Raw genomic sequence first — 25,362 nt, forward strand, 5'->3', positions numbered from 1 at the left:
GTCTAGTGACCAGTAACTTGACACACAACTGTATCATGTTTAATGAGTAGGGGGAATACAATTTAATTTTGTTACTCCAAGGGATATATGAGATTCCTGTTAAAGTCACACTTTTCACTTTCATAGGTGTCTGTCTTAAAAAAGCAAAAGGTTGAAAAACTGAAAAACCAATATTGAGGAACCAACACATCTAGCTTGTTTATCTCCCACTTAAGGTTTATTCTTTTTTTTTTTTTTTTTAAGATTTATCTATTTATTTGAGAGAAAGAGAGAGCACACATGCGTTAGCAAGCAAGCAGGGGAAGGAGCTGGTGGGGAAGGAAAAGAAGGGGGAAAGAATCCCAAGCAGACTCCGCACTGAGCTGCCACGGGGCTCAATCTAATGACCTGAGCCGAAACCAAGAGCACTTAACTGACTGAACCACACAGGTGCCCCTAAGGTTTATTCTTAAAACAGGTTCTAAACCAGAGGAGAGCTTTACACCTGAAATTAAATACTGGTGTTTGGTTTGGGGTAGTTTTTAGTTATTTATCCTTTGGGAAAGTGGCGCAGATAGGAGAAAGGAAGACTATCTACTCTAAAATAGATAAACCATTGCAAGGAAGGCAAGCCAGCAAGGAAATGAACCCATGACACTAAAAGTCTACCTACTGGAAATAATTAGGAGTCAGAAGAAAAGATCATATTTAATTCTTTCCTTTTGGGAAAAGATTAAATATACTTCATAAAATATTTCAAATAGGCAACAGCTTTCTAAAAATATTTTTCTCTGAAGTACCACACTAAAAGTATTTAACAGTCATTGAGAACATTAACTATTTTGTAAATTTGCTACCTATAAAAAAGAAAAACTTGTTCTTACTGTTGACGTAACTGGCGGCAACTCTCAATATGAGTAGATGTATTTTGATGCTGAATCCAATCCTATTGTGAAAGGAGAAAAGTGCTGAAATTAGAATATTCCTCACATTGACTAATGAAATTAGGCTTTTATAACAAATTTAGTTGTAAGTAACATTTGACTACTCAATAATATTTCACGAAAATAAAGCACCTCCAAAGGTCCTTAATACCAGACCTTATTGATGCCATTTTGAAACATTTTAGTATAAAAACATTTAAAAAATCATACCCGTGGATAATTTTGAAATCAAATATGTATTTAAACTTGGAAAAAATAAAAGCATTGATCAGAAATAATTCACCTTACATATAAAAGTACTCCAGAGAACACCAAAAACTCTATAAATAAAATGGTATCTGCAATAGCATCTTCAAAATATAGTGTCAATGACTTTTATCTCTAAATTCAAGCTAACAACATCAACAACAAAAAATCCTACCTCTTAGGCCAGTACCATTCCAAACAAGGTACCCACTATATTGACAAAGATAAGATTAGTAAAAATATGAAAAACTGCTGCTGATTTAATCTAATTTATTTTCAGGATTTAAGGGAAAGTAACACCATTTCAAAGACACAATATCCCTTACATAGAGCTTTACAATGAACAAAATGCTTTTTCAATACATTACTTCATTTACAAATCTGCCCTAAAATTACAATCTGTACCCATAAATAGCTCCTGGAAGATACATCTGATTAAAATTTTTAAAAAAGACAACGTACAGTTTTCAAAAATACAGTCACCCCAGTGAAACAGTTAAAAGCAATGTGTATTATTACTCAATGTTTTATTGTTTCTCCAGCATTTGGATAGGTAAAAAACTTACTCAACAGTTCTGTATTTTAAAATGTTCCTGACGAAAATGTTATTCATTTCCATTTCAAAAATATTTTTAGTATGTCACTGCTACAAACTAGAAGTTTCCACAGTTAAAAACCACGGCTGACACTGATTTTGGAATCTGCCTCGTCAAGAACTATCTGAAGACAAGTGCATGCTACTGGCAATACTCAGCAACAGGTTATGAAAAACCCTAAACTATTTCATTAAGCCACGGAACTGACTGTGGATTGCAAAAAAGAAATGTCTGCATATCCCGCTCAATGCTACAAATAGAAAGCTAGAAGAGATTGGCAGTTAAGAGTCTCTAGTACTGCTGAACCCATGTCTTTGACATTAACTGGACATTGTTTACATCAAACAGACACACTGGCAAATAGTGGGTTGGGCATGATTTATTTAGACCATAAAGCATTTTACTCAAATAAGTTGCCATCATTTAAAAATCCAGTGATTTTACCCCCAAATCCAGACTTCCAGCTTTTCTTGAGAAAACAATATTGCACGTGTTCTGTATAGCAACTATCAACTGATGCTGATAGCTGCCCTATTTAAGGCATACTCTCCAGTCCTACATATACATTCATATACATACATATATATGTGTATATACACACACGTGTACATATATATACATGTACACACACACACACACACTGTACTATTTAACAGGCCCACTTCACTCACTGATATCACTTGCTTTAAGCTCAGTAAATATACCCATGCCACCCCAATTTCTAGACTCTCTAGTAACAGTATCCAGATTAGATAACAAGGGTCCAAAAGCAGTACTGCCTCTCCAGAGAAAAAGTGATAATTACCCCTACTAAGCAGGAAATGCTCTAAGACTATAGAGTTGAGTAGGCCCAGAATGAAACTGTGAAAATACCTACCCACATAAGAGTTCACTCTATCCTCCAACTACCTCAAAAATCTTTTATGTCAATTAATATTTTCTCAAACTGAATTATTTCAGCCAGAAAGACAGCTTCTAAACTGAGGACAACCAAAAAGACATAACTTCTAAACCAAGCACAGCTCCTCTGACATCTGAATACCAATGGAGAAAAGAAATACATTTCACATTCTACTATTGCCTTTTTCAGGCTATAGTTTTAAAAGATTCAGCGGTGGGGAACATATTTGTCAACTGTCATTTAGCAAAAAAAAAAAATTGTAATTGGTAATTTACATTTATTGGCTACATTGTTTACAAGGTCATATATATATGCACATTTACAAGGCAGTAAGATACATCACACAGAAACAAGCGAGGTAGTTTGTACCATCTAAGTCCATGTTCACAAATCCCTATCGTGTGGTCATCCAGTAGTGAAGAATTCATTAGTTATATCCATTATGCTGTTCTGTTAAAAAAGGTATTTTCTGTTTTAAATGGCAATCTCTGAGAACTCTAATGAATCACTGATGATTTCTTAAGTTTTCCTTTATCATATTAACCCAGACTTTCACCATCTTACACTTGAAGGAACTAGGGAAGCCTCATACTCAGTGCCCTACTGTATCTCTTCTCATGCCTATTCATCCTGCATACATCTGCCAGATTTATCTCCCTAAAATACACTTTGAACATGTCACTTCACATATCAAAAACCTTAATTAGCTTCCTAATGCCTCTCACCACAATCTAAACTCCTTAAGCTAAGCTTTTGAAGACCCTTGGTACCTACTGTTACTGCTGACATCTGAAATGTCATCCCTCCACCCCTAGGTATATCTGAAGCCTACTCATTATTCAAGACCCGTATTTAACCGACTCCATGAAGTCTTCCCTCCCAAATCCTTCCAGGCCAGACTCAATACAGTAAGTCACTGTCACTCAATCTTATCCAACTAGTCTTTTGATGTCAGAAGTACATTTATACTTTTTTTTTTGCTTTCTCTTTTTATCTGTATGAGATGATGATGGTAACTACACTTACTATAAAAAATATGGGACATATCACAAATTCACGTCATCCTTGCACACGGGCCATGTTAATCTTCTCTGTATTGATTCAATTTCAGTGTAAGTGCTGCCAAAGTGAGCATTATTTATACTTCTTTTTAATTATATGCTGATAAACACACAATAGGTGTTGATAAATTGATAAAGCTGGCCTGAACGGATATAAGCCTGAAGTCAAGATAGAAATATTAAAACTCTCCCCTACAGCATACCAAAACAAGTTAAATGCAATCACTGAACCATTTGATGCCCTCTGATTTTTTAAATTCCTTAGGTGTGTAATTTTTCTTTTCAATGAGACTGTTTAAACTGCTTAAGACCAACGTCTTCATTTATATAGCTCTCATTTCTGCCCAGCATCTAATATAGCCATGTATGAAAACTGGTAATCAGTAAATACCTACTGAATAAACATATACCTTTCCATTCTACAAAGTAAAAACTTTAAGTTCTTTACTTTAAGATACCTTTCTTGGATTCATCATGACTAATTAAAAGTTCAAATGGAATACAGAGAGTCTATTACTCAATTCAGAACTTAGGCCAGCAATATTTAAAGACTAAGTGCTACAAATTATTCTGAGATTTTTCCAGACTTGGCTATTCTCCCTTGATAGGGAAGGCAACTATTACTTTATTAGAACTCAGCAAATTTGGCTAAAATGAGGAAGAATGCTGCTTTCCTATGCTAGAGTTAAGAAAAGCATCAGCTGAAATCTGGTGAGTGGGTAATACAAAGACAATAAAAGGGCAGCACTGGAAGGAGGAAAAAAAAGAGAATTAAAACACCTACAGGTTTTAAGCCTATTCATAGTATACATACAACCAATGATATGGCCTTGAATCGAAGCTTATTCCATGGGAAGTATACTCCTTCCTGACCATTTATAATGTAGATCTACAAATCACACTAGTGAACAAAAGAAACAGTAGTTTCCAAATATATATAAGTAAATAAAACATACTGGAAAAATCCCTACACAAATCCACCAACAATTACAGTTGACCCTTGAACAACATAGGTTTGAAGTGCACGGGTCCACTTACACACAGATTTTTACAGTACACATAAATGTATTTTCTCATGATAATTAACATTTTCTTTTCTTTAGCTTACTTTATTGTAAGAATACAGTATACAATACTACTAACATACAAAATGTATTAACCAACTACTTATGTCGTCGGTAAGGCTTCCGGTCAACAGGCTATTAGTAGTTTTTAAGGAGTCAATTTGGACTTTCAACTGTGCAGGAGTTGGCACCCCCAAGCTGTTCAAGAGTCAACTGTACTATCGAAGAGTATATTTATTCTACATTACTCTTCAGCACCTCCATAAAATATTCTTCTAATTATACTGACCATAAGGTATTTCTCTCTAAATTTCTACCATTTTACACTATTCTCTGAGCCGACAACTGACCCCAAAATAATGACTCTTGACTCAATTTTGCTATGGATTAAGTTATTTTAGGACGCTCCTTCTCATGAAACACTAAAAATCCTAGTCTAGCTAGTCAGAAAACACTTAAATCAACATTAACTGTCTTTTAGCCTAAGACAGGTAGATACATGCAAGGCTACGATATACTATCTCTTAAAAGTGTGCAGTACAAATATTTTATTCCAACTTTTTATATTTTTATAACAGATTCTATTTAAAATTGACTCATGTGATACTGTTTTATAAGTCCACAGTTTGTTATATAAATTTTATGTTGCACTGAATTTTCTGAGAGAACTAATCAAAAGTTCAAAGTACATGGACAAACTATGTTATGTGGCCAGTCACAGGAATACAGAAAGCCTAACACTCAAGTCAGTAGCCAGGGCTACTCAGATTATAACTAAGCGGTGTTGTTGCAATCACAAATAATTTCTGCCATTTCCTCAATGCCTAGTTAACACCAGCACAATATGAAAATTTAGAGGAAATTTGGGCGCTGAATTATACAGTGATCTTTAAAAACACTCACCTTCAAATGACTACATTCTACGTTACACAGAGAACACAAATGTGGAAATATTCTTGGAGACGCTGCATAATAATCATTCATCATAGAGGGAGTTGGAAGTCTCTTCATCTTCTGGGCATCAGCATGTGAAAACTTTGGTAACCATGATGCTTTCACAATCCCAAAGGGCGACTGAATGGGAATGTCAGCTTCTGACTGGTAATTCTTTTTATTTCCTCCTGATCCATGTACATTAGATGAATTAATCACAGGTTCATGTGGGATCCGCTCTTGCTGGCTTACAGCTGAAATTAATTCTGATGAAAAAGGTTGCTGGTTCATAGATGGAGGAATAAGAGACTGATTCATTGTCTGGTTAACTGTTTGGCTAATGGACTGACTGACGGGTTTTACAGGTTCAAGGACTGACTGTCCTCCTGAAATGTGTAAGCCTGACATCTTAGTTCCACTCTCAACTGGAAAAAAGGACTGATTATTAGAGGACTCACTGGGGAAGTCCATCTGTCGAAACACATCTTCAACAGGAAACATAGAATTACATATCACATTTGGAGTGGGAACAGAGGCAGAAATGCTCTGCTGTGACCGAAATTCATTCTTGACCTCATCTGTTGGAATTTCAGGATCATAAATACGTACTTCAAGTGGATCTTCTGTGTAGCCATATTTGCTTGCATGCCCATAATCAATCACATTACTCGAAACTGCCTCATTACCAAGCGTTTCTTTATTTCTGCTCTGAGAAGGTAAATTGGGTAATCGGCGCCCCATTTTTCTCATTCTTATATCCCTCAAAATTAATGGCATATTTTCAGGAGTTAGCTGTTCATCAGGATAGCGACTGAGTTCTTCTAAGTCTTCATTAGATAATCCAAAACTTGCTAAGATACTTGAGGCACTCTCTTTTGTATAGCGGCTCTGAACTTGAGGACTCTGCTCTGTAACCTGTGTTATAGAACTCTGTTTCACTCCCACTGATGCAGATATATGAGGCTCATCATCCCACCGGCTACCATGAGGCTTCCCCTTCTTTTGTTGTGCTTCATGAAAATCCAGTTTTTCTTTGGTCAATCTTGGATCAGTTCGGTGTTGAGTTACCTGAACATTCATTCTCTGTGGTCCCATGTTCTGATAAGATTCATGGCCAGCAAATCTGTGTGGAATTCCACGGGCTCTCCCTGCTGGGTAAAATCTTGGAAGACCCATGGATCCAGGCCTCATAAATGGTCCTGGAGGCCTCATCCCAGAAGGGTTAGGTGCTCGTGGCCTCTGAAGTGGAAAGTTTCCTCGAGGATTAAACCTGGGTCTCGACATGGCTATTTTCAAGAAAGCCTGATTTAATAAAGTATAAGGTGGTGTTGAACTATGTGAGGCAACGGCATTCAGCTGCTGAAGCGCCAACTGAGTCTTAATCTGAGCAAAGTGCAAAGGAGATGGGCCCAACAGAAGTGGGTTTGCAATGCCCAGGTTCAAGGAATTCACAAGTGGTGCGAAATTTTCCAAGAATAACACAAAGCTGAAAGTTAAAACACAAATATTAGATCATTTTAACTCAAACTACTTCATGAAGTGGGTTCTACAGCCAGTGTAAAACATTTTGAAATAAAGCCATGAAACCATCCTCCATTTCATATACTTTTAGAGTGTTTACGAGAATTGTTAACTTTCCCAAAAATGTTCTCTTCTTTTCTTTCCCGAATCCAGAACACAAACCCCAAACCTCAAGCCAGAGTTCATGTACAAATTGTTGCACTGGGTGCTGTCCTAGGTGCTGAGCGGTAATTACAAATCCTTTTAAATAATCTTGAAAAACACTGGGGATTTATTTCAGGCTTTGTTACTGGAAAAAAAGATGAAGGCATTAAAATACTTAGAAACACACATACACTTAATATGTATGTTATGTACAAATCATTAGAACAGAAACTATAAGCCTAAAATTTTACAAGACTCATTTCTCCAAGACACAGTCTTCCTTGGAATCACATCTCACAAATTCCATATAGTCATTAGACTATGCTTAAGTTTCTGTTGTTAAATAAATGTTTCTTTTAAGATGAAAACTGATCATCAATAACTTGACTAGTGTGCAGCAGCATGGAACTGATTACACCATACAACATAGTATGTAGCACAACCACCAGTCACCTTTCTCTTGGATTCCCTCCACAGTGTATAGGCAAATATATATCAATAATAACAATGACTAAGTTTATACCGTTCATGTACCAGTGACTGTTCCAAGCACTTTACATGGATTGATTCATTTAATTCTCACAACAACCCCTTGAAATACGTAAGTCTTACAGACAAGGACATGAAGGCACAGAAGTAACTTGCACAGATAATAAAAGACTGGGCCAAGATTTGCACTCAAGGTAATTTAGCCCCATAACGCATACTCTTAACCACTAATAGATGTGAGCAAGAATATTCTGCAGCTCCCACAGTATTAAACTGGTTGCTGTCCAGCCACCAGAGCACAGCACAATTCATTCCAATCGAAGTCTCAGAAAAATAGTAGTTTAGCTATCATTCAGGACCAAGGTCAGCAACCACCAAACTTAACTTCCCTCTCCCAGTTTAAAAAAACAAAAAACAAAAGACTATGCCTGTTTTCCATCAAGTCCCTACTTTTATACCTGATAGAAATGCAAGGTGGGAAACATAAGGTCTTGAGACATCTACACCTACTATGAAAATCCACACTACAGATCGTATTTGATGATCATCACTTTCTGGTTCAAGCTACAACTTCATTAACTCCACTACATCCTTTTTTAATTTATATATGTTAGTGAAATGTTAATTTGGCTGAGAAATGGGCTTTATCTGGTTAACACACTCCCTTCCAACCATCTCTTCCAATCAAAACAACAAAATAACTTTGCCCTGGACTTGACTTACTTGATTTTACTCAACGGTCAGCCTCCATTAAACCTTTCTTGACCACCAACGCCCAGTGAGTCTTTCAACAAATTTATTTGTTGCTTGTACCATTTGGGATTCATACCTTTTATTATGCTTTTGTGTTCGTATGTGTGGTCTTTTTTTAAACTATCTACTGTCAATTAAAAGAATGTGTTTATTGCTGTCTTATCTTCCAAGCATAAACTCTACTCCTACTTAAATACCCTCAAATATTTGTTAAGCTATTTGATCACACCCAAAGTCATCATTAACATAATTAATTTTCAAATCAGAATGAAACACAACACTACAACAAAAATTACACAAGCTTCTAATTCAACAGATACAAGCAGCAGACACAGGCTTAGTAAACAATGAAATGATATCCAAATTCTCTGTCAATAACGTTCATTTATAACAAACTCCAGGTCTTTTTAGACAACAGTCATATGAAACTGTGTCTATTTCCTACAAAATAAAAATATTTCCAAGAACAACTTTGTCTTACAATAAGCAGTTTGTCATCTAGTTACTCAAACTCTTTCAGCACCATTTTCCTTAACTGGTGAAGACTCCTCCCACAACATCAGGAACACGAACTCTCCCAAATACTGTTTCTCTCCCCATAAGGAAATCAAAAAGAACAGATTTCAACCAGTCATCTAATTACCGCATGGAATTGTGAACAAGTACCATTTAGAAGTATCTACGTCTTAAGTTCTTTAAAGGCAAAAACTTATCTACATATTTCCTAATGTGTCTAGCACAGCCTTACACTGATGTATGTATACATTTACAGAATGTAAGAGAGCAGCTCTTCACAAACTGTATTCTGCAGAAATTAGTATCCTATAAGACTGTAGGTTTTCCACAAACAGGTTCCCTGGTCAAGAAAGTCTGAAATGCATGCACTAGCTACCCTTCTTAGAGAGACATGATACCTACTGTATATTAAAGGCTCTATGATGCCGCTGTTTATCAAAAAGCTTTTTTCACTTTGTGCTTCCTAAACTTGAGTTTTCTTCATGCTTATACTCTCAGAGGTGCTGTTGGAAATATTTAGTAATTGGTAAAGCACAAGCAATGAACAATTAGAAGAGTAACTCATGACTTACAGTGTGCAACCAGGGTCCTGAGCCCATCCTTCCTCTATCCCCCTTAAGCTTTTAGTTGCTGTAGCACAATGTGGTGGGTGGGGAAGATGGAGACAGTCCTTGGAGGTACTAAAAGAGTGGGGGAACTGGAGGTCCACCCTTGGGGAGAAAGCTACTTACTAATCAGGGCAGAATTATTTCCATGTTTCAACAACTGCCATATCCATATCAGTGTTGTAGTCATGAATATCAGTCCTTAAAGATCCAATTTTCATAGAACAGTGTGGAATATAAATGAAGAGAAGTAAAAGGCCTTTCCCTAACTTAAATTTCAACTCTCAGTAAGCAGAGATTTGGCTTGTTTGCATTTTTTTAGGAGCCTTAAAATACACACATGCGCGCACACACTAGATGTCCCGTGTGGTTAGTCCTACTGTGAAATCTAATATAATGAGGACACAGTAGTAAGTTAACAGCAGTCCTGGCTCTCCCAAAGAGACTGTTCTCCCTTCTCTCTTGGTAAGACAAATTCGGGGCTTGTTTAGTCATAGTTATTTATGAAGCATTCTGATTCCAGGACCTGCTGCTGGCTAGAGGTAAGAAAGTTTCTCTCCAGATATGCATATCCTGGAAAATCCATCATTACAAGCAACTGTCACTCTTTCAATAGGTCTCTTCAACTAACCTCCCTTCTGAGAACAAGTTTAATCCCTCTGAACTTTAAGCCAACACTTCTAACTTTTATCCCAAGACTCCTTCTGAATTTAAGACCTATTCTAAGTATAGTGTATTTTCACTTTAGATTGCATTTAGTTTTCAGACACTGATCCACTAATGTAAAATCAACACTTTCTTACGCTACCGTTATCACTTTTTATCCTGGTAGAAAAGTTTCTGACAAAGGAGTTCATCAAAACATCACTAAAAAAGGAATTACCATAAATTACTTTACTATACATGTGCTCAGCTGTCTCCAGTTCTACTCCCACTACAATGATGTGAATGTTAAATGAGAAGCATGAAACACAATGCTGAGCATTGGTAAGGACTGACACAGACTATTTTAAAAAAATATAATAAAAAGTCTGCCTACAATTCATATGCCAAGTAAGAGATCTTCAATGGTTAAAAAAATGTTAAGTAACCTTTGTGTTTTTTTGCAAATGAAATTTAAGGAGTACACCCATATTTCAGTTGTATTAACTGTCTTTTTATTTTGAAAGGGTAAGCACATTTCCTAAATGATTCAGAAATCATTTAGGAAAGTTATGGTTTAATCTCTCTTAAAACTATCATTCACATTCACTGCAAACAAAAGATGCTGGTATTTATAGTTCAAGCTTTCTATTTATAAGGTATTACAAACTTCCCTTTTGCAATTAGATAATTTTCAAGCCTCATTTCTTCAACTCTAATTCAAAGACAGGCAAGCCCCACCAATCAGCATCCTTTTCTTTGCTGCTTAACTTTTCTCCCCTTTTTTAAACTTCAGCCCTACCAATAATGCTTCAGGGTACAACTACTCAATGCAAATGCTAACCACTAAATGAAGCACAGGAATTTATCACCACCTCAACAGATTCAGAATAAAATTCCAAAATCAACTATCAGATCTTTCAAGATACCTAAAAAAAAAAAAAAAAAAAAAATGCTAGGTACACCTAAAAACTTAAACTGTCTTCTTATGCCATATGTCATATGTCAGAATAACTTCAAACCCAACTCTTTATTCATCCACTTAACAAACACTTTAATAGTGCTGGTCTACATGGGGAAGTATATTAAGCCAGAACAGATCCCTTCCTTTGTAAAACTAACACTCCACTTTTTAAGATGGAGTTAGTGTCTCATAAGAATCAGAGAAACCAAAATGATAAAATATAGTTAAAAATCTGGATGTTTCCCTTTTCACACCTCTCCAATTAAGAGGGTTTGCAGAGACTGGAGATTGGTTGAATAAGCTATGGTATACCGTATTTTACAGCTGTAAAAAGGAATATTAAATATCCTTAGTAGGATATACCCTAAGGATAATAACTAGTACATAAAACCCTTGAAGTTGGGGGCGCCTGGGTGGCTCAGTTGGTTAAGCGACTGCCTTCGGCTCAGGTCATGATCCTGGAGTCCCAGGATCGAGTCCCACGTCGGGCTTCCTGCTCAGCAGGGAGTCGGCTTCTCCCTCTGACCCTCTTCCCTCTCATGCTTTCTCTCTCTCAAATAAATAAATAAAATCTTTAAAAAAAAAAAAAAACCCTTCAAGTTGTTTTCATTTTTTTTTAATTGGCATATGGGCAAAACATAAAATGCTGTTTAAGATAAGATAGCCATATAATAGTATTACATATGTAAATATGTAGTACTACCATCACATGTCTAAAGTCAAGCTAGTTTCTAAACCAGAAATAGCAAATATAAGAGATTCCTTATTCTCCAAATCTGCTACTACAAGAAACCCAAGAGGTTTCACCAACAATGGCATTCAGTGATATGACAGTAATTTGTAAATTTTGGTAATATCATAGAATTTATACAAAGTAACAAGTGATAGCCAAAACTCAGAACAAATGCCTGACAGCAAATATAATCTTCATTAACCATAACTATTAAAGAATATGCCATTTTCTGATAACTGAGTTCTAGCCATAGCCATAAAGAGAATGGTCCCCCTAGAGTAATTTATGAAATCACTAAACTAACTTCGAAAAACCTAAGATCTCAGTTTTTCATTATTAACACTGCTCTGAAAACAACCGCAACTAAATATTAATACTTTACAATAAATTTTATTCCTGATTATGTAAATAACATGCTTTTTATAGAAAATAAAAAATAGTAAATTAAATTCTTACCATTAAAACCATGATCCTAGAATGAACTAATATTTTGATATAATTTCTTTCAGGTTTGTCTATGTGAATACACACATGGATGAGAAGGGGAGGAAAATACGCCAAACTTTACCGTATGAAATTAGAAATATACTATTTTCAGCTAACATTTTATTTTCCTCTATTTAATATTTTCCAAAACCAGGATATTTATTGGTCACGAAACATTCTGAACTCCTGAAAAAATTCTATTATTGTGACAAGTGGCAGTTAGCGCTTTTCTATGCCCTTTTAAGAACTGAAACATGCGGGGCACCTGGGTGGCTCAGTTGGTTAAGCGACTGCCTTCAGCTCGCTTGATCCTGCCACATGATCCTGGAGTCCTGGGATCGAGTCCCGCATCAGGCTCCCTGCTCAGCAGGGAGTCTGCTTCTCCCTCTAACCCTCCCTCCCCCCTCTCATGTGCTCTCTCTCTCTCTCTCATTCTCACTCTCTCAAAATAAATAAATCTTTAAAAAAAACTGAAACATGCTACTCTGAAACAACAAATATTCAATAAAATGTCAAACAAAAATTCTTTTAGAAACACTTTATAGGGGCACCTGGGTGGCTCAGTCGTTAAGCATCTGCCTTGGGCTCAGGTTATGATCTCAGGGTCCTGGGATAGAGCCCTGCACTGGGCTCCCTGATCGGCGGGAAGCCTGCTCCCTCTCCCACTCCCCCTGCTTGTGTTCCCTCTCTCGCTTTGTCTCTCTGTCAAATAAATAAATAAATCTTAAAGAAAGAAAGAAAGAAAGAAAGAAAAGAAACACTTAATAGAAACTGACCTCTTGAGGCCGGCATGCAGAAATGGCTTGATGGATTAAAAAAATATTGACATTAGATCCCATGAGGTCTTTCTGAGATGTCCACTACCATGGAATATCAAAAACTGCCCGTTATTCTAATGTAATCTTTCAGAAGAAAGGTAATCCTTTGTTTTCTTTATAGATTCTGCTAAAGAAAAAGGAAATCTAAAAGCATCATCAAAAATTAGCCTGATCATAATAGCTCCATTAGATTCATAGTGAAAAAATTTGTATCAAACCCCAAAGGTGAACTTTATAGTATTTCACAGTTTACAAAGCACTTTAATATTCACTATCTCACTGGAACTTCACAACAACACTCTGAGCAAGGGAATCCCAGCTCCTACAGATTAAGTGAAGCCTCAGAACTAAGCTGCGGGGCACCTGGGTGGCTCAGTTGTTGGGCGTCTGCCTTCGGCTCAGGTCATGATCCCAGGATTCTGGGATCCAGCCCCGTGTCGGGCTCCCTGCTCTGCGGAAGCCTGCTTCTCCCTCTCTCACTCCCCCTACTTGTGTTCCCTCCCTCGCTGTGTCTCTGTCAAAATAAATAAATAAAATCTTAAAAAAAAAAGAACTAAGTTGCAAGATCGTAACTAGAACCTTTAATTCCTCTGTATTTTTCCATGCAATATTCTAGATATATAAAATGTAAATCTTATAGCTTTGTTTTTTCTCATTATAAAAAGTAATAAATGTTCATTATCATCCCCCAAAAAAAGAAAAATCACCCTCATGACACACAGAAGAGTTGTTTTCCATAATCTTAACATAAAAGGAAAGCAACCATTGATTTTTCTAGATATATACCCACATACCTCATTTGGTATTATCTTGTTAGAGTGAGCGACAACATATAAATCCACTTTCGCACCTAAGAATACAGGTATTACACTGGTCAATTAATATAAGAGGGAGTACATATCTTTCTAGGCTTTCCTCAGTTTAAATGTCACTCAATCTGCTATTTCTTCTAGTATACCAATGGATCCACTTAGCCAACTTTTTTCTACCATTAGTCGTGTCCCTTCATGTCTCACGAAAGATAAGTCATAACTCTGAAGGTGCCACAAGTGTGGCGGGACAGTATCACTAGAAGTTAAAATGCCAAAATGTGGTACACCTCAAGGATATTGTCAAAAAAACAAAGAAAAAAGCAGACAATTAGAAACATTATTTGGTATCATGGAGGGCATCACAAACTTCACTGTCACTTGAGCAGATTGATAAACATGATTCCACATATGAAAAAAAATGGAAGTTCAACTTGCTAACGCACAATACCAGGAACAGAGCACCATGAAAACTATGCATTAACCATCTCATATAGCAATGATTTAATAGTTAACTATTTCCAGGAAAACAACTTTTTGATAAACAGGATGAATATATGTACTTTTTTTAAAAGCACTGCATACATAAATCGGTCTTGAGAGACCACACTGTATTCACAGTAAATGATGCCTCCCTGAGAAGTGCTTTGGTGGGCCTGCTTACCTCACTACCCTCAATAAATGTAATGCATTAATCAAAGAGAAACTGCCTGATCCAAGCTGGAATAAAGAAATCTTTCCTGGGATTTTAAAACTAGAAATGAGAAAAGCAGAAGATACTGATAAAACTCAAATGCTTACTGATAGCATATTTACTGCCTTATTGAGAAAGCACAAGCACGGAAATAAAATAAAGCCAATGTAAAAGAGGTTAGCAGGACCAAGAAGTAAACACAGTGTTGAAGACATTCACTACCCAGATGAAACTGTTCCGAGGCATAACTGTATTCTTGCCTTCCCTGCCATTAGGTTGTTCACTTTCACGAAGCATACAAGCCAAAACGTCTGTCTCTGCCTAAAATGAGTTTCCAAAATCTTTGATTAAGCAGACCTGAACTACCTGGTCAAATGCCTTAAAAATGCCAAATTCCTTAAAGTCACAAAGCATAAAAAAGCATATATAGCATGTTACTTTTTTTTTTTGAAGCTTTTATTTTTTTATTTGAGAGAGAGAGAGAGAGCATAAGCAGGGCCAACAGCAGAGGAAGAGGGAGAGGCAGGCTCCCCACTGAGCAGGGAACCTGACTCGGGGCTCAACTCCAGGACCTGAGGGGATCATGACCTTAGGGGGTCATGACCTGAGCCAAAGACAGGTGCTTAATGGACTGAGCCACCCAGGCGCCCCTAGCATGTTACATTTTGTATAAAAAAATGAAAATAAGAAAACACATATAGCTGCTTACAGTTACGAAAAGAAACACAGGTAGGATAACATACAAAACAAGCTGATTACATATATGGGATACTGGATAGAAAGGACTTAAAGAAAATGGGAATGATATTTCATGAAGTACATCTTATACAGTTTTGAAGCATGTTAACAAGCAATACTTTAAAACAAGGATGGAAGAACGTAAAAAATCTAAAACTGAAAGCAAACTAATTCAATCATTTTTCAAACGCATACTATAACCCACTTAAAAAAATTAATGCAAATAATTCATGAACCCACTATTTGATTTATATATCCTCAGTTTTAGAGGAGCCAGGAAAAAAGGGGAGAATTACAAATAAATTCTTACTCTTTTTAGTAGTTTGCTTTGGGGAGTTTTTTTGGTAATAATATGGCTGAAGCAATTCTTTTTTTTTTTTAAGATTTTATTTATTCATTCATTTGAGAGAGCAAGAATGAGAAAGAGAGAGCGAGCACATGAGAGGGGGGAGGGTCAGAGGGAGAAGCAGACTCCCCGCAGAGCAGGGAGCCTGATGCAGGACTTGATCCCAGGACTCCTGGATCATGACCTGAGCCGAAGGTAGTCGCCCAACCAACTGAGCCACCCAGGCACCCCATGGGTGAAGCAATTCTTAAATTACTTTAGATCCATTACAGGATTAAGCAAATAAGTAAATGTTTTGATAGTGTTGGGAACTAGGGCTTTCACTGTACAAGACAAGATATATAAATATGAAATGAGAAAAAGAAAAAACTGGACAATAAATTATAAACCACTGAAAAACCAAGAGTCTGTAATTGCACAGCAATCAATCACTGCAAATGTAGAGGGACTGCTGACTTGAAAAATCATCATTTTGTAACCATAATAGTAAAGATTGGTTCAGACAAAAAATCATCTGTGCATGTTAAATCTAGAGGGAAATTTTATTAAGTAGGATATTGGATAGTCTTAAAATCTCTCCACAAATCAATTAGTTCTGGGGGGTCGGGAGGGATCAAACATTTTGACCAAATATGTTATCAAATATAGTATCATTCATGGCAGACCAACAGACATCATGCACCTCCAGATTTGATACCATGGGGAACCAGCATCACTTACGTGATTTTTCTGGCCAGGGACACATAATCTGAATCTAATGAAGAGGAAACATCAGACAAATCCAAAATGAGAAATGTTCTATTACCAAAAAAATGAAAGTAAAGAAAGAAAGCAGACTGTATTTTTCAGAAATGTCAACTTCACAAAAGATAAAAGAAAGGCTATAGGAAATGTTCCAGAGTAAAAAAAGACTAAAGGACATGACAATTAAAAATACAATTATCTGACCCTAGACTGAACCTGTAGTGGGGGAAAAAAAAAAACAAAAACCATAAAGTGCTATCAAGAACACTATTGGGTCAATTGAAAATGGTAGATTCAAGAAGTTTGTCATGTTAAATTTATTGAGGTTGTTTACTATGACTACAAAAGAAAATACCCTGTTCTGAGGACCTGGGTGGCTCAGGTCATGATGTCCTGGGATCGAGCCCCACATTGGGCTCCCTGCTCAGCGGGAAGCCTCCTTCTCCCTCTCCCACTCCCCGCCTGTGTTCCCTCTCTCGCTGTGTCTGTCAAATAAATAAATAAAATCTTAAAAAAAAAAAATACCCTCTTCTTAGGGAATAGTAAACTAGGGTTAAGCAGTATAAATATATGCAATTTACTCTCAAACAGTTCAGAAAAAAAATCACGTGTGTATGCATACAAGAACAGAAGAGGGGAGGCAGGGAGAGACAGGGTATTCCTGTCAGAGATTTTAATTCATTCAAAAGTTAATGACCCACAAAAAAAAAAAAGTTAATGACCCAACCTTTTCAGTCGAACACAAGACTAACTCCTTACTAAGTCAAAAAGAAAAAAAAGACTAGAACTATGGCAACAGGCAGAAAACATGCAACACGATAAAAGAGCATCAGCCCTAAACACGTTTTTGTTTTTCTTTTTCTGCATCCTGTTCACTCCCTATTGACTATTAGTCAGCCCGTTATGCAATTCATAATAATCTCATCTTTGGGGACATTTCAACTAATCTGATGATATCCACCCTGCTAGGAGGGGTGCCAGTGAATTACTTCATGCAAAATTGGTTAACTCCCGTAAATAAAAATTAACACTAATGTAGCATAGTGTTTGTTTGTTTTTTTTAAGAAGACCTTAGATTCAGTGTATTAATTCTGGTCTTGCTGACTGCTAAGAATGTGACCCTCAGCAAGCTGGTTAACCCAAGCCTCAGCATCGTCAAATGAAAAACGGGAATAAAAACAATACCCACTTCAGAATGTTGATATGACAATTAAAATTATACCTCCCAAGGCACCTGGGTGGCTTAGTCGGTTAAGCGGCTGGTTCTTGACTGGCTCTTGATTTCGGCTCAGGTCAGCATGAAGTCTGCCTGAGGTTTTCTCTCTCTCCCTCTGCCCCCCCCTAAAATAAATAAATCTTTTTTTTTTAATTATTTATTTGACAGAGAGAGACAGCGAGAGAGGGAACACAAGCAGGGGGAGCGGGAGAGGGAGAAGCAGGCTTCCCGCTGAGCAGGGAGCCCGATGTGGGGCTCAATCCCAGGACCCTGGGATCATGACCTGAGCCAAAGGCAGACGCTTAATGACTGAGCCACCCAGGCGCCCCAATAAATAAATCTTTTAAAAAAATTATACCTCCTGACTCACAGTAGGTGCTCAGAAAGTGTTAAGATAGTAAACAAAATGCTTTACTTAAGAAGTAGGTAGATACTTGTTTCTTTTATTAAGACTTGGGTAATTTCTGAAAATTTCAATATAGTTGAAATAGAAATTAATACATGTATATACATACTTTGTGGTATATAAGGCACAATTGGAGAAATTTGAACACTGGCGTGGAGGAATTATTATTTTAGGAGTGATAAGCATGTTTTTCTCTATTATAGAGAAAAATTCTGAACTATAAATTGAATGATATGGGATTTGCTTAAAAATAATAGGGTGGAAGGTAGAGATATGATTGACCATTAGCTTGCAATTACTGAAGTTAGGTGATAGGTACACAGGTGAATCATTACATAATGCTTTGTTTTATGTTTAAATTTTTCCATAATAAAAAGTTTTCTAAAGAAATGAAGACATTCCAAAGAAAATAAGGTTGGCAACATTCACTCAACAGGGCAACAGGGAGATTAGTTGAAAGTTTAATGAAGACTGTAGAAATAAGGTAGGGAAAAAAAGTGTAAAACCTTAAAAGACTGAATAATAATTATTTTGGTATTTAAGAGATTCAAAAGCTGAAAATAATCCAAAATATGTATGTGCCCAAGGTAACCATGAAGGAAATATCAAAATATGTGTACCTTAAAACTCTCCTGTACTCCCTGAGATCTTCTCTCAGGACAAAACCCTTGCTCTTGACCCTCAATGACCATTATTACAGCTTTGTTTTATTTCTACACCTCACCTTCTTCCTTTCCATTATTCTTTTATCTTCCAAATAGCTGTTTTCATTTTCATTCTCAGCCACAAATCAGACTACTACTACTATATAAAGTTGAAGTAATAAAAGAGCAAGTAATGTTGAATACAAACAGGGGCTTATTGGCTTTAGCCACAAATACAATTACTTTCAAAATCTGGAGGAGGTCTAAACCACCACATGCCAACATTCAGTAGCTCCTCTTTCCTTGTAAAACAGCCCAATGTTACTGGGTACCCATACTGGAAACACTGATTCTTAGTATATAAAGCATTTTATGAAGAATTTGGACAGATTTATTCAAACTTTGACCAGTACACATTAAGTCATGGTAGAAAAAGCACAATTTGGACCCCAAGGGCTAGGTTCTTACCCAGGCTCTGGCAACTACCAGCTGAATTCATTCACTCAACACAGGAGCATGGAATATATACCAGGCACTGGGACTGATACAAAGATGAACCTAACAATCATATAAATAAATGGTTACAATATATTTTGGTAAGTGCTACGAGAGGCACATATAAAATTTATAGATACACCAAACATTTTAATGAAGTATTAGATGATTTTTCAGCTCCATAATTCTATCAATTTAATCTGAAGCCCTTTAAGCTTCTCTTTAACTAAAAGGGAATATCCACAAGAGATAATATTCTATCAAAAGATGCTGCCTGAAACTTAAGCATTTGTAATAAAAGTATCAGCTAATATTTATTAAGCACCTAGTGTGTGCTAAAGGATAGGGGCTTTCCATTCATTGTCTCTCTCAATTATCACAACAATCCCAAGCAGGAAGTAGTAGTATCACCATTTTACAGATAAGGAAACAAAAGTTCAGAAAGACTAAAGTAACTTACCCAAAATCTTAAGACACACAGTAAGAAAAAAACAGGTATTTGAATCCAGATCTTTTGATTCCAAAGCCTATTCTCTTTTCACTAAACTATTTGTCTCGCATTTTCTTTCACTACATAAAAATTTCCAGAGATCACCTTAAGGGGACCCAAGAGAAAATCTTTATGACAGCCATGAAGTACAAAGTGATCTCTGATTGTAATAAGCGTTTTTTAAACAAGAGTATCTGCTATATACACCCTCCAAGAAAAAAAAAGATTACAAGACTAAAATATAACTAATATTCAGGCTAATATGTGACATGAATAAATACATTCTGAAAACTAGTTAATAGAAACCAATGAGATTTTGTGACTTCTGTTTTATCTTTCCCCTTACAAGATAGCAACAAGGAAGCAGGGACTGGCCCAGCATATTTTACTGTATCAACATGTTGGATTCCACATAACTATTTAAAAGTGCGTATTACAGAGTATGCAGATACAAAATAAAATGTATATGAATGTTGTCAAATAAAAAGAATGCAATATAAGCTAAGGCTAGAATGCCTAATAAAGCTATGTTGAAATAATTAAATTATGCATTTATTTTTCTGTATAAACCTCAATCATTTTTTGAAAATTAATTTTTCCAATTTATCAATACTAGTTGCAACTGAATCAGCAAATATCCCCAATAAATAAGTCAACCCTTTACAACAAGTGAGGGGGGAAAAGAAAAATTTTTTTGTGCACAATTCCAAAGCCGGTTAGAAAAAGAATTTGAATCAACTTCAGTTGCCGGATCCTGGTTAACAAATTTTTCTTCAAAAAGCCTTCATATTAAAATAGGGTTTTTTGGGGGCGCCTGGGTGGTTCCGTCCTTAAGTGTCTGCCTTCCGCTCAGGTCATGATCCCAGGGTCCTGGGATAGAGCCCCGCATCGGGCTCCCCGCTCCGCGGGGAGCCTGCTTCTCCCTCTCCCACTCCCCCTGCTTGTATTCCCTCTCTCGCTGTCTCTCTCTCTCTGTGTCAAATAAATAAATAAAATCTTAAAAAATAAGTAAAGATAAAGGGACTTTCTCCCCAAATTTGTCCTTAGAGTAAATCTTAAGCTAGAGGCGGCCGTCATTGCCTTGTTCAATTAAAGATTTTGTACTAACAGAAGTCTCCCTCATTCGCAATTATCTCGAATAACAAAAGATCTGTTTCAAACGTCCTCAAGGATTGAACTGTGCAGTATACATTCTCCCCCCCCCCCACACACACACCTTTAACAGAACGGGGGTCAGCCTAGGAATCACACACAAACCACTAACGATCCGTATTCGCGATTCCTCCGAGAAATTTGTAAATAAATTATCAGTACCGTTTAGGAGCCCTCCGTATCCTGCACAGAGGTGACATTTTCTTTGCTTTAAGGCTGCAAAAGGCAGGCATAGGAGACAGCGACCAGCAAAAGCCGCTGGATCTAACATCCCCCCTTCACCCCAACTCCCCCTTCCCCAGCCCCAAACACAAACACGCTCTTCTCTCCACGCTTCTTGCACAACGTCGCTCGCTAAAGGACTCGGCTCAAGCTCCACCGCCTCGCTTCAAGGCCCGACGGGAATGGTTACTCCCTCCTCGGTGCTCCCGCACCACCGCTTCCTCTGGCTGTCAGGCCTGGTGCGGCCTCGGCAGGCCCTGCGCCGATGGGGAAGGGGCCGCCACGGCGTTGCCCAAGGGCTGTTCTCATTCCTCGGCCCAATGCAACGGCGTCAGGCAGCTCTTCCTGAAGCAAAGTCCCAGCGCGGTTGCCCGACCTGGCCCTCCAGGGCAGCGAAGTGAACTGACGCGGTAGCGGGGCAGGCAAGCTTCCCTTCCCATCCCGGGGGTCCCCCAACCTCCTCCCGCCCCCGCCGCCTGCCCGCCGCCATTTTGTGCGCAGCCGCTGCGACACATACAATAGTCGGCCCGGACCGCACAGGAAAGGCTCAGGACCCCAACACTACGGGCTCCCGCCTTCCAGCCCCCTACTCCCCACAAGGCAGCGATCCTACCTATGCCTACCCGACTAAGAGCCGGATCCCATTTGCGCCCCACACAGTTTAGCACTCAGCCTCCAGTATCGACGCCGAAGAAGCTACCGCCTCCAGAGAGCTGCACGCATGCGCACCTATCGAGCCTTTGCGAGCCCTCATCCGCTCCCGGCGCCTGCGTACCGCTGGTACCGCGCTCGCCGGGAGGCACGAGAAAGAAGCCAGAGGACCTTGGTTCCGAAAGGGGGCGCTCTTGCGCGTAGCGTTCTCGGAGCCCACTGTGTCCTCAGGCACCGTTGTCAATGCCTATGCCTGCCCTGTACCTGTCCCATCCAAATCACGCGCAACCTTTAAGACCTGTGTTGTCTCGCCTCCGTGAAGTCTTCCCTGACCATTTTTGGCTTCAGTAATACCTCGCACTGTAGAGCATGATGCTTCATATGGTTAAGATTTTGCCTGCCTTTAAGCTCTCGCCTTATATCTATTTTTGCATCTCTATAGCAATGATGTTATAACAGCCACTGAAAATGTCAGGAAATTATAAGTCAGTTGAAGCTTATTAAGCTAAAAGCTTAACACTAAAAATTCATGTGTCATTTCACAATCAAAATACCTACCTATGTGGTAGATATTCATAACCTTCATTTTACTGATGAAAAACTTTGGGTTGAGAGAACTTGAGTAACTTAAGGTTATTCTACTATACCAACATAAAAGCTCAATCATTGGGCAAAATCTGGTAAAACTCCCAAGTCTCTCCTATGGATACCACACAAATCACACCACCTACACTAAGTCTCATGCATAGGTTTTACCTAGCATCCAAGCAGATGTATTTCTTTCTTTCTTCCTTTCTTTCTTCCTTTCTTCCTTCCTTTCTTTCTTCCTTTCTTCCTTTCTTTCTTTCCTTTCTTTCCTCTCTTTTTCTCTTTCTTTCTTTCTTTCTTTCTTTCTTTCTTTCCTTCCTTCCTTCCTTTCTTCCTTTCTTCCTTTCTTTCTTTTCTTTCTTTCTCTTTCTTTCTTTTCTCTTTCTCTCTCTCTCTTTCTTTCTTCTTTCTTTCTTTCTCGCAGAAATGTATTTCTTTTATTCACGTTAAAATAAACGTAGAAAAAGAAAAGTCTTTTTATAAAATATATCTTATCAGATTTTCATTTCAAACTAAAAATCCTGCAGAGGCAACAAACCAAAAACAACAAAGAAAAAGCCAACAAGCCAACTCCACATAACCAATGTTAAAGCTTGAAGTGTTTCCTTCCATACATTTCTTTTTTTTTTTTTAAGATTTTATTTATTTATTTGACAGAGAGAGAGAGCGAGAGAGGGAACACAAGCAGAAGGAGTGGGAGAGGGAGAAGCAGGCTCCCCGCCGAGCAGGGAGCCCCATGCGGGTCTGGATCCGAGGACCCTGAGCTCATGACCTGAGCCGAAGGCAGACGCTCAACGACTGAGCCACCCAGGCGCCCCTCCTTCCATACATTTCTATATATTCATACTAACATACACAAATATGTTATTTTCATGCAATGGGAAAGGCTGTTTTTCTTTTTTGCCAAAAACTTGGACATTAGTCTGCTGTTTCATTTTCTGACTACTGACATTTCTCCAAGTAAACCATATCGATCCCCTTTCTTAAATAGCTGTGCAATATTCATAGGATGGCTCCATCATCAATTATTCAACCTGTTGACACTGAAGTTGTTTTTAGTCTTTTTGATACCATAAGCATTGCTCATATATAAACAGCCTTACCAACTGATATTTGTATTTCTAAAGGCTAGAATTCCAAGAGTTAGACTTCTACATTTAAGATATATATATGTATATATGTATATGCAGATAGATTTAATTCTACTAGATATTGTCAGAATCCTTTTCAAAAACTTTATCCAAATTCCCACTTCCACTAAATGCATAGGAGAATGATCATTTCTCCACAATCTCACTTCTTTCTCTAAACTCTGAAATGACTTAAATATCATTGGACATGTCTGTCCTTTAAGAGTTGGTATAATTACGGGCACTTGGCTGGCTCAGTCACTAGAGCATGTGACTCTTGATCTCAAGGTCATGAGTTTGAGCCCCACATTGGGAGCAGAGTTTACTTAATTAAAAAAACAAAAAACTGGGTGCCTGGGTGGCTCAGTCAGTTAAGTGTCTGCCTTCAGCTCAGATCATGATCCCAGGGTCCTGGGATTGAGTCCCACATTGGGCTCCCTGCTCCTTGGGAGTCTGCCTCTCCTTCTACCCCTCCCCCGCCGCTTGTGCTCTCTCACTTTCTCTCTCTTTTCTTCACATAAATAAATAGAATCTTTTTTAAATTTAAAATAAAAATAAAAAATAATTTAAGTTGGTATAATAACCTTTGAAATATCTCACCTGTGCTTTTTCTTTTTTTTTTAAAGATCTTATTTATTTGACAGAGAGAGATAGCGAGAGCAGGAACACAAGCAGGGGTTAGTGGGGGAGAGGAAGAAGCAGGCTCCACGCGGAGCAGGGAGCGTGATGCGGGGCTCGATCCCAGGACCCTGGGATCATGACCCGAGCCGAAGGCAGACGCTTAACGACTGAGCCACCCAGGTGCCACTAACCTGTGCTTTTTCTAGGTGTGGCTCATGAACAACTTTCTCTAGATGTTTTTATAATATATAATTTGATTAGAATTTCTCTCTCTTCCCTGCAACCATATTTGCAATTTAATTCTCCTCAAAAAACATCCATTTCTAGAGGGGAGGGGGGTGGGGGATGGGTTAGCCTGGTGATGGGTATTAAAGAGGGCACGTACTGCATGGAGCACTGGGTGTTACGCACAAACAACAAATCATGGAACACTATATCAAAAACTAATGATGCGATGTATGGTGATTAACATAACAATAAAAAGGAAAAAAAACATCCATTTCATCTGGGTTTATTTATTTATTTGAGAGAGAGAGAGATAGCGTGGGGAGAAGGAACAGCAGGAGAAAGTGAGTCCCAAGCCAACTCCGCACTGAGCATAGGGTCCCGTGCGGGGCTCAATCCATGATCAAAACCTGAGTTGAAACCAAGAGTCGGATGCTCAACTGACTGTGCCACCCAAGCACCACTCATCTGGGTTTTCAAATTCATTTCCCTAGAGTTGAGCAAACTAACCTCATAAATTCCTTTTTATTTTATATTGTCCCCATACATAGTTTTATTTATTTCTGCAGCACTTATCACTTTCTAACATATAATTTATTTCTTATTGTTTCTTATCTACCTCTCCCTCCACTAGAACATAAGCTCCATGATGTTAGGGATTTTGCCTCTTCTCTTCACTGCTTTATCTCTAATACCTAGAATGATACTTGGCACACAGTAGGAAAATCAGTGTATATTTTATAAAAAAAAAAAATGAATGACCTTGATAGGTAAAAAAATGTGTGTGCATGTGTGT

General features: G+C 37.9%; 1 protein-coding gene and 1 non-coding gene across 12 annotated transcripts in view; both read right to left on the reverse strand.

The window, feature by feature from the left end:
- ZNF638 (zinc finger protein 638) overlaps positions 1-25,362 on the reverse strand; it is a 129,820-nt gene that overhangs the window by 56,142 nt on the left and 48,316 nt on the right. For 9 of the 11 annotated variants that reach the window (XM_073897551.1, XM_073897553.1, XM_073897554.1 and 6 more), the window contains exons 2-3: positions 5,695-7,210; positions 864-925 (exon numbers count right to left, since the gene is read on the reverse strand). In XM_073897551.1, the coding sequence (XP_073753652.1) occupies positions 864-925; positions 5,695-7,210 (1,578 nt within the window). Of the gene's footprint in view, positions 1-863; positions 926-5,694; positions 7,211-21,964; positions 22,089-25,362 lie in introns of those variants that run through there. The other 2 variants (XM_025868438.2, XM_025868439.2) reach the window with 2 other exon arrangements.
- On the reverse strand, positions 3,697-3,801 carry LOC112821370 (U6 spliceosomal RNA). The gene has a single exon (XR_003207424.1). It is a non-coding gene; the product is annotated as a U6 spliceosomal RNA (small nuclear RNA).

This window comes from Callorhinus ursinus, unplaced genomic scaffold, assembly GCF_003265705.2.
Source record: "Callorhinus ursinus isolate GAN/ISIS: 27379988/994484 unplaced genomic scaffold, GSC_fseal_2.0 scaffold10, whole genome shotgun sequence".
NCBI classification, from domain to species: domain Eukaryota; kingdom Metazoa; phylum Chordata; class Mammalia; order Carnivora; family Otariidae; genus Callorhinus; species Callorhinus ursinus.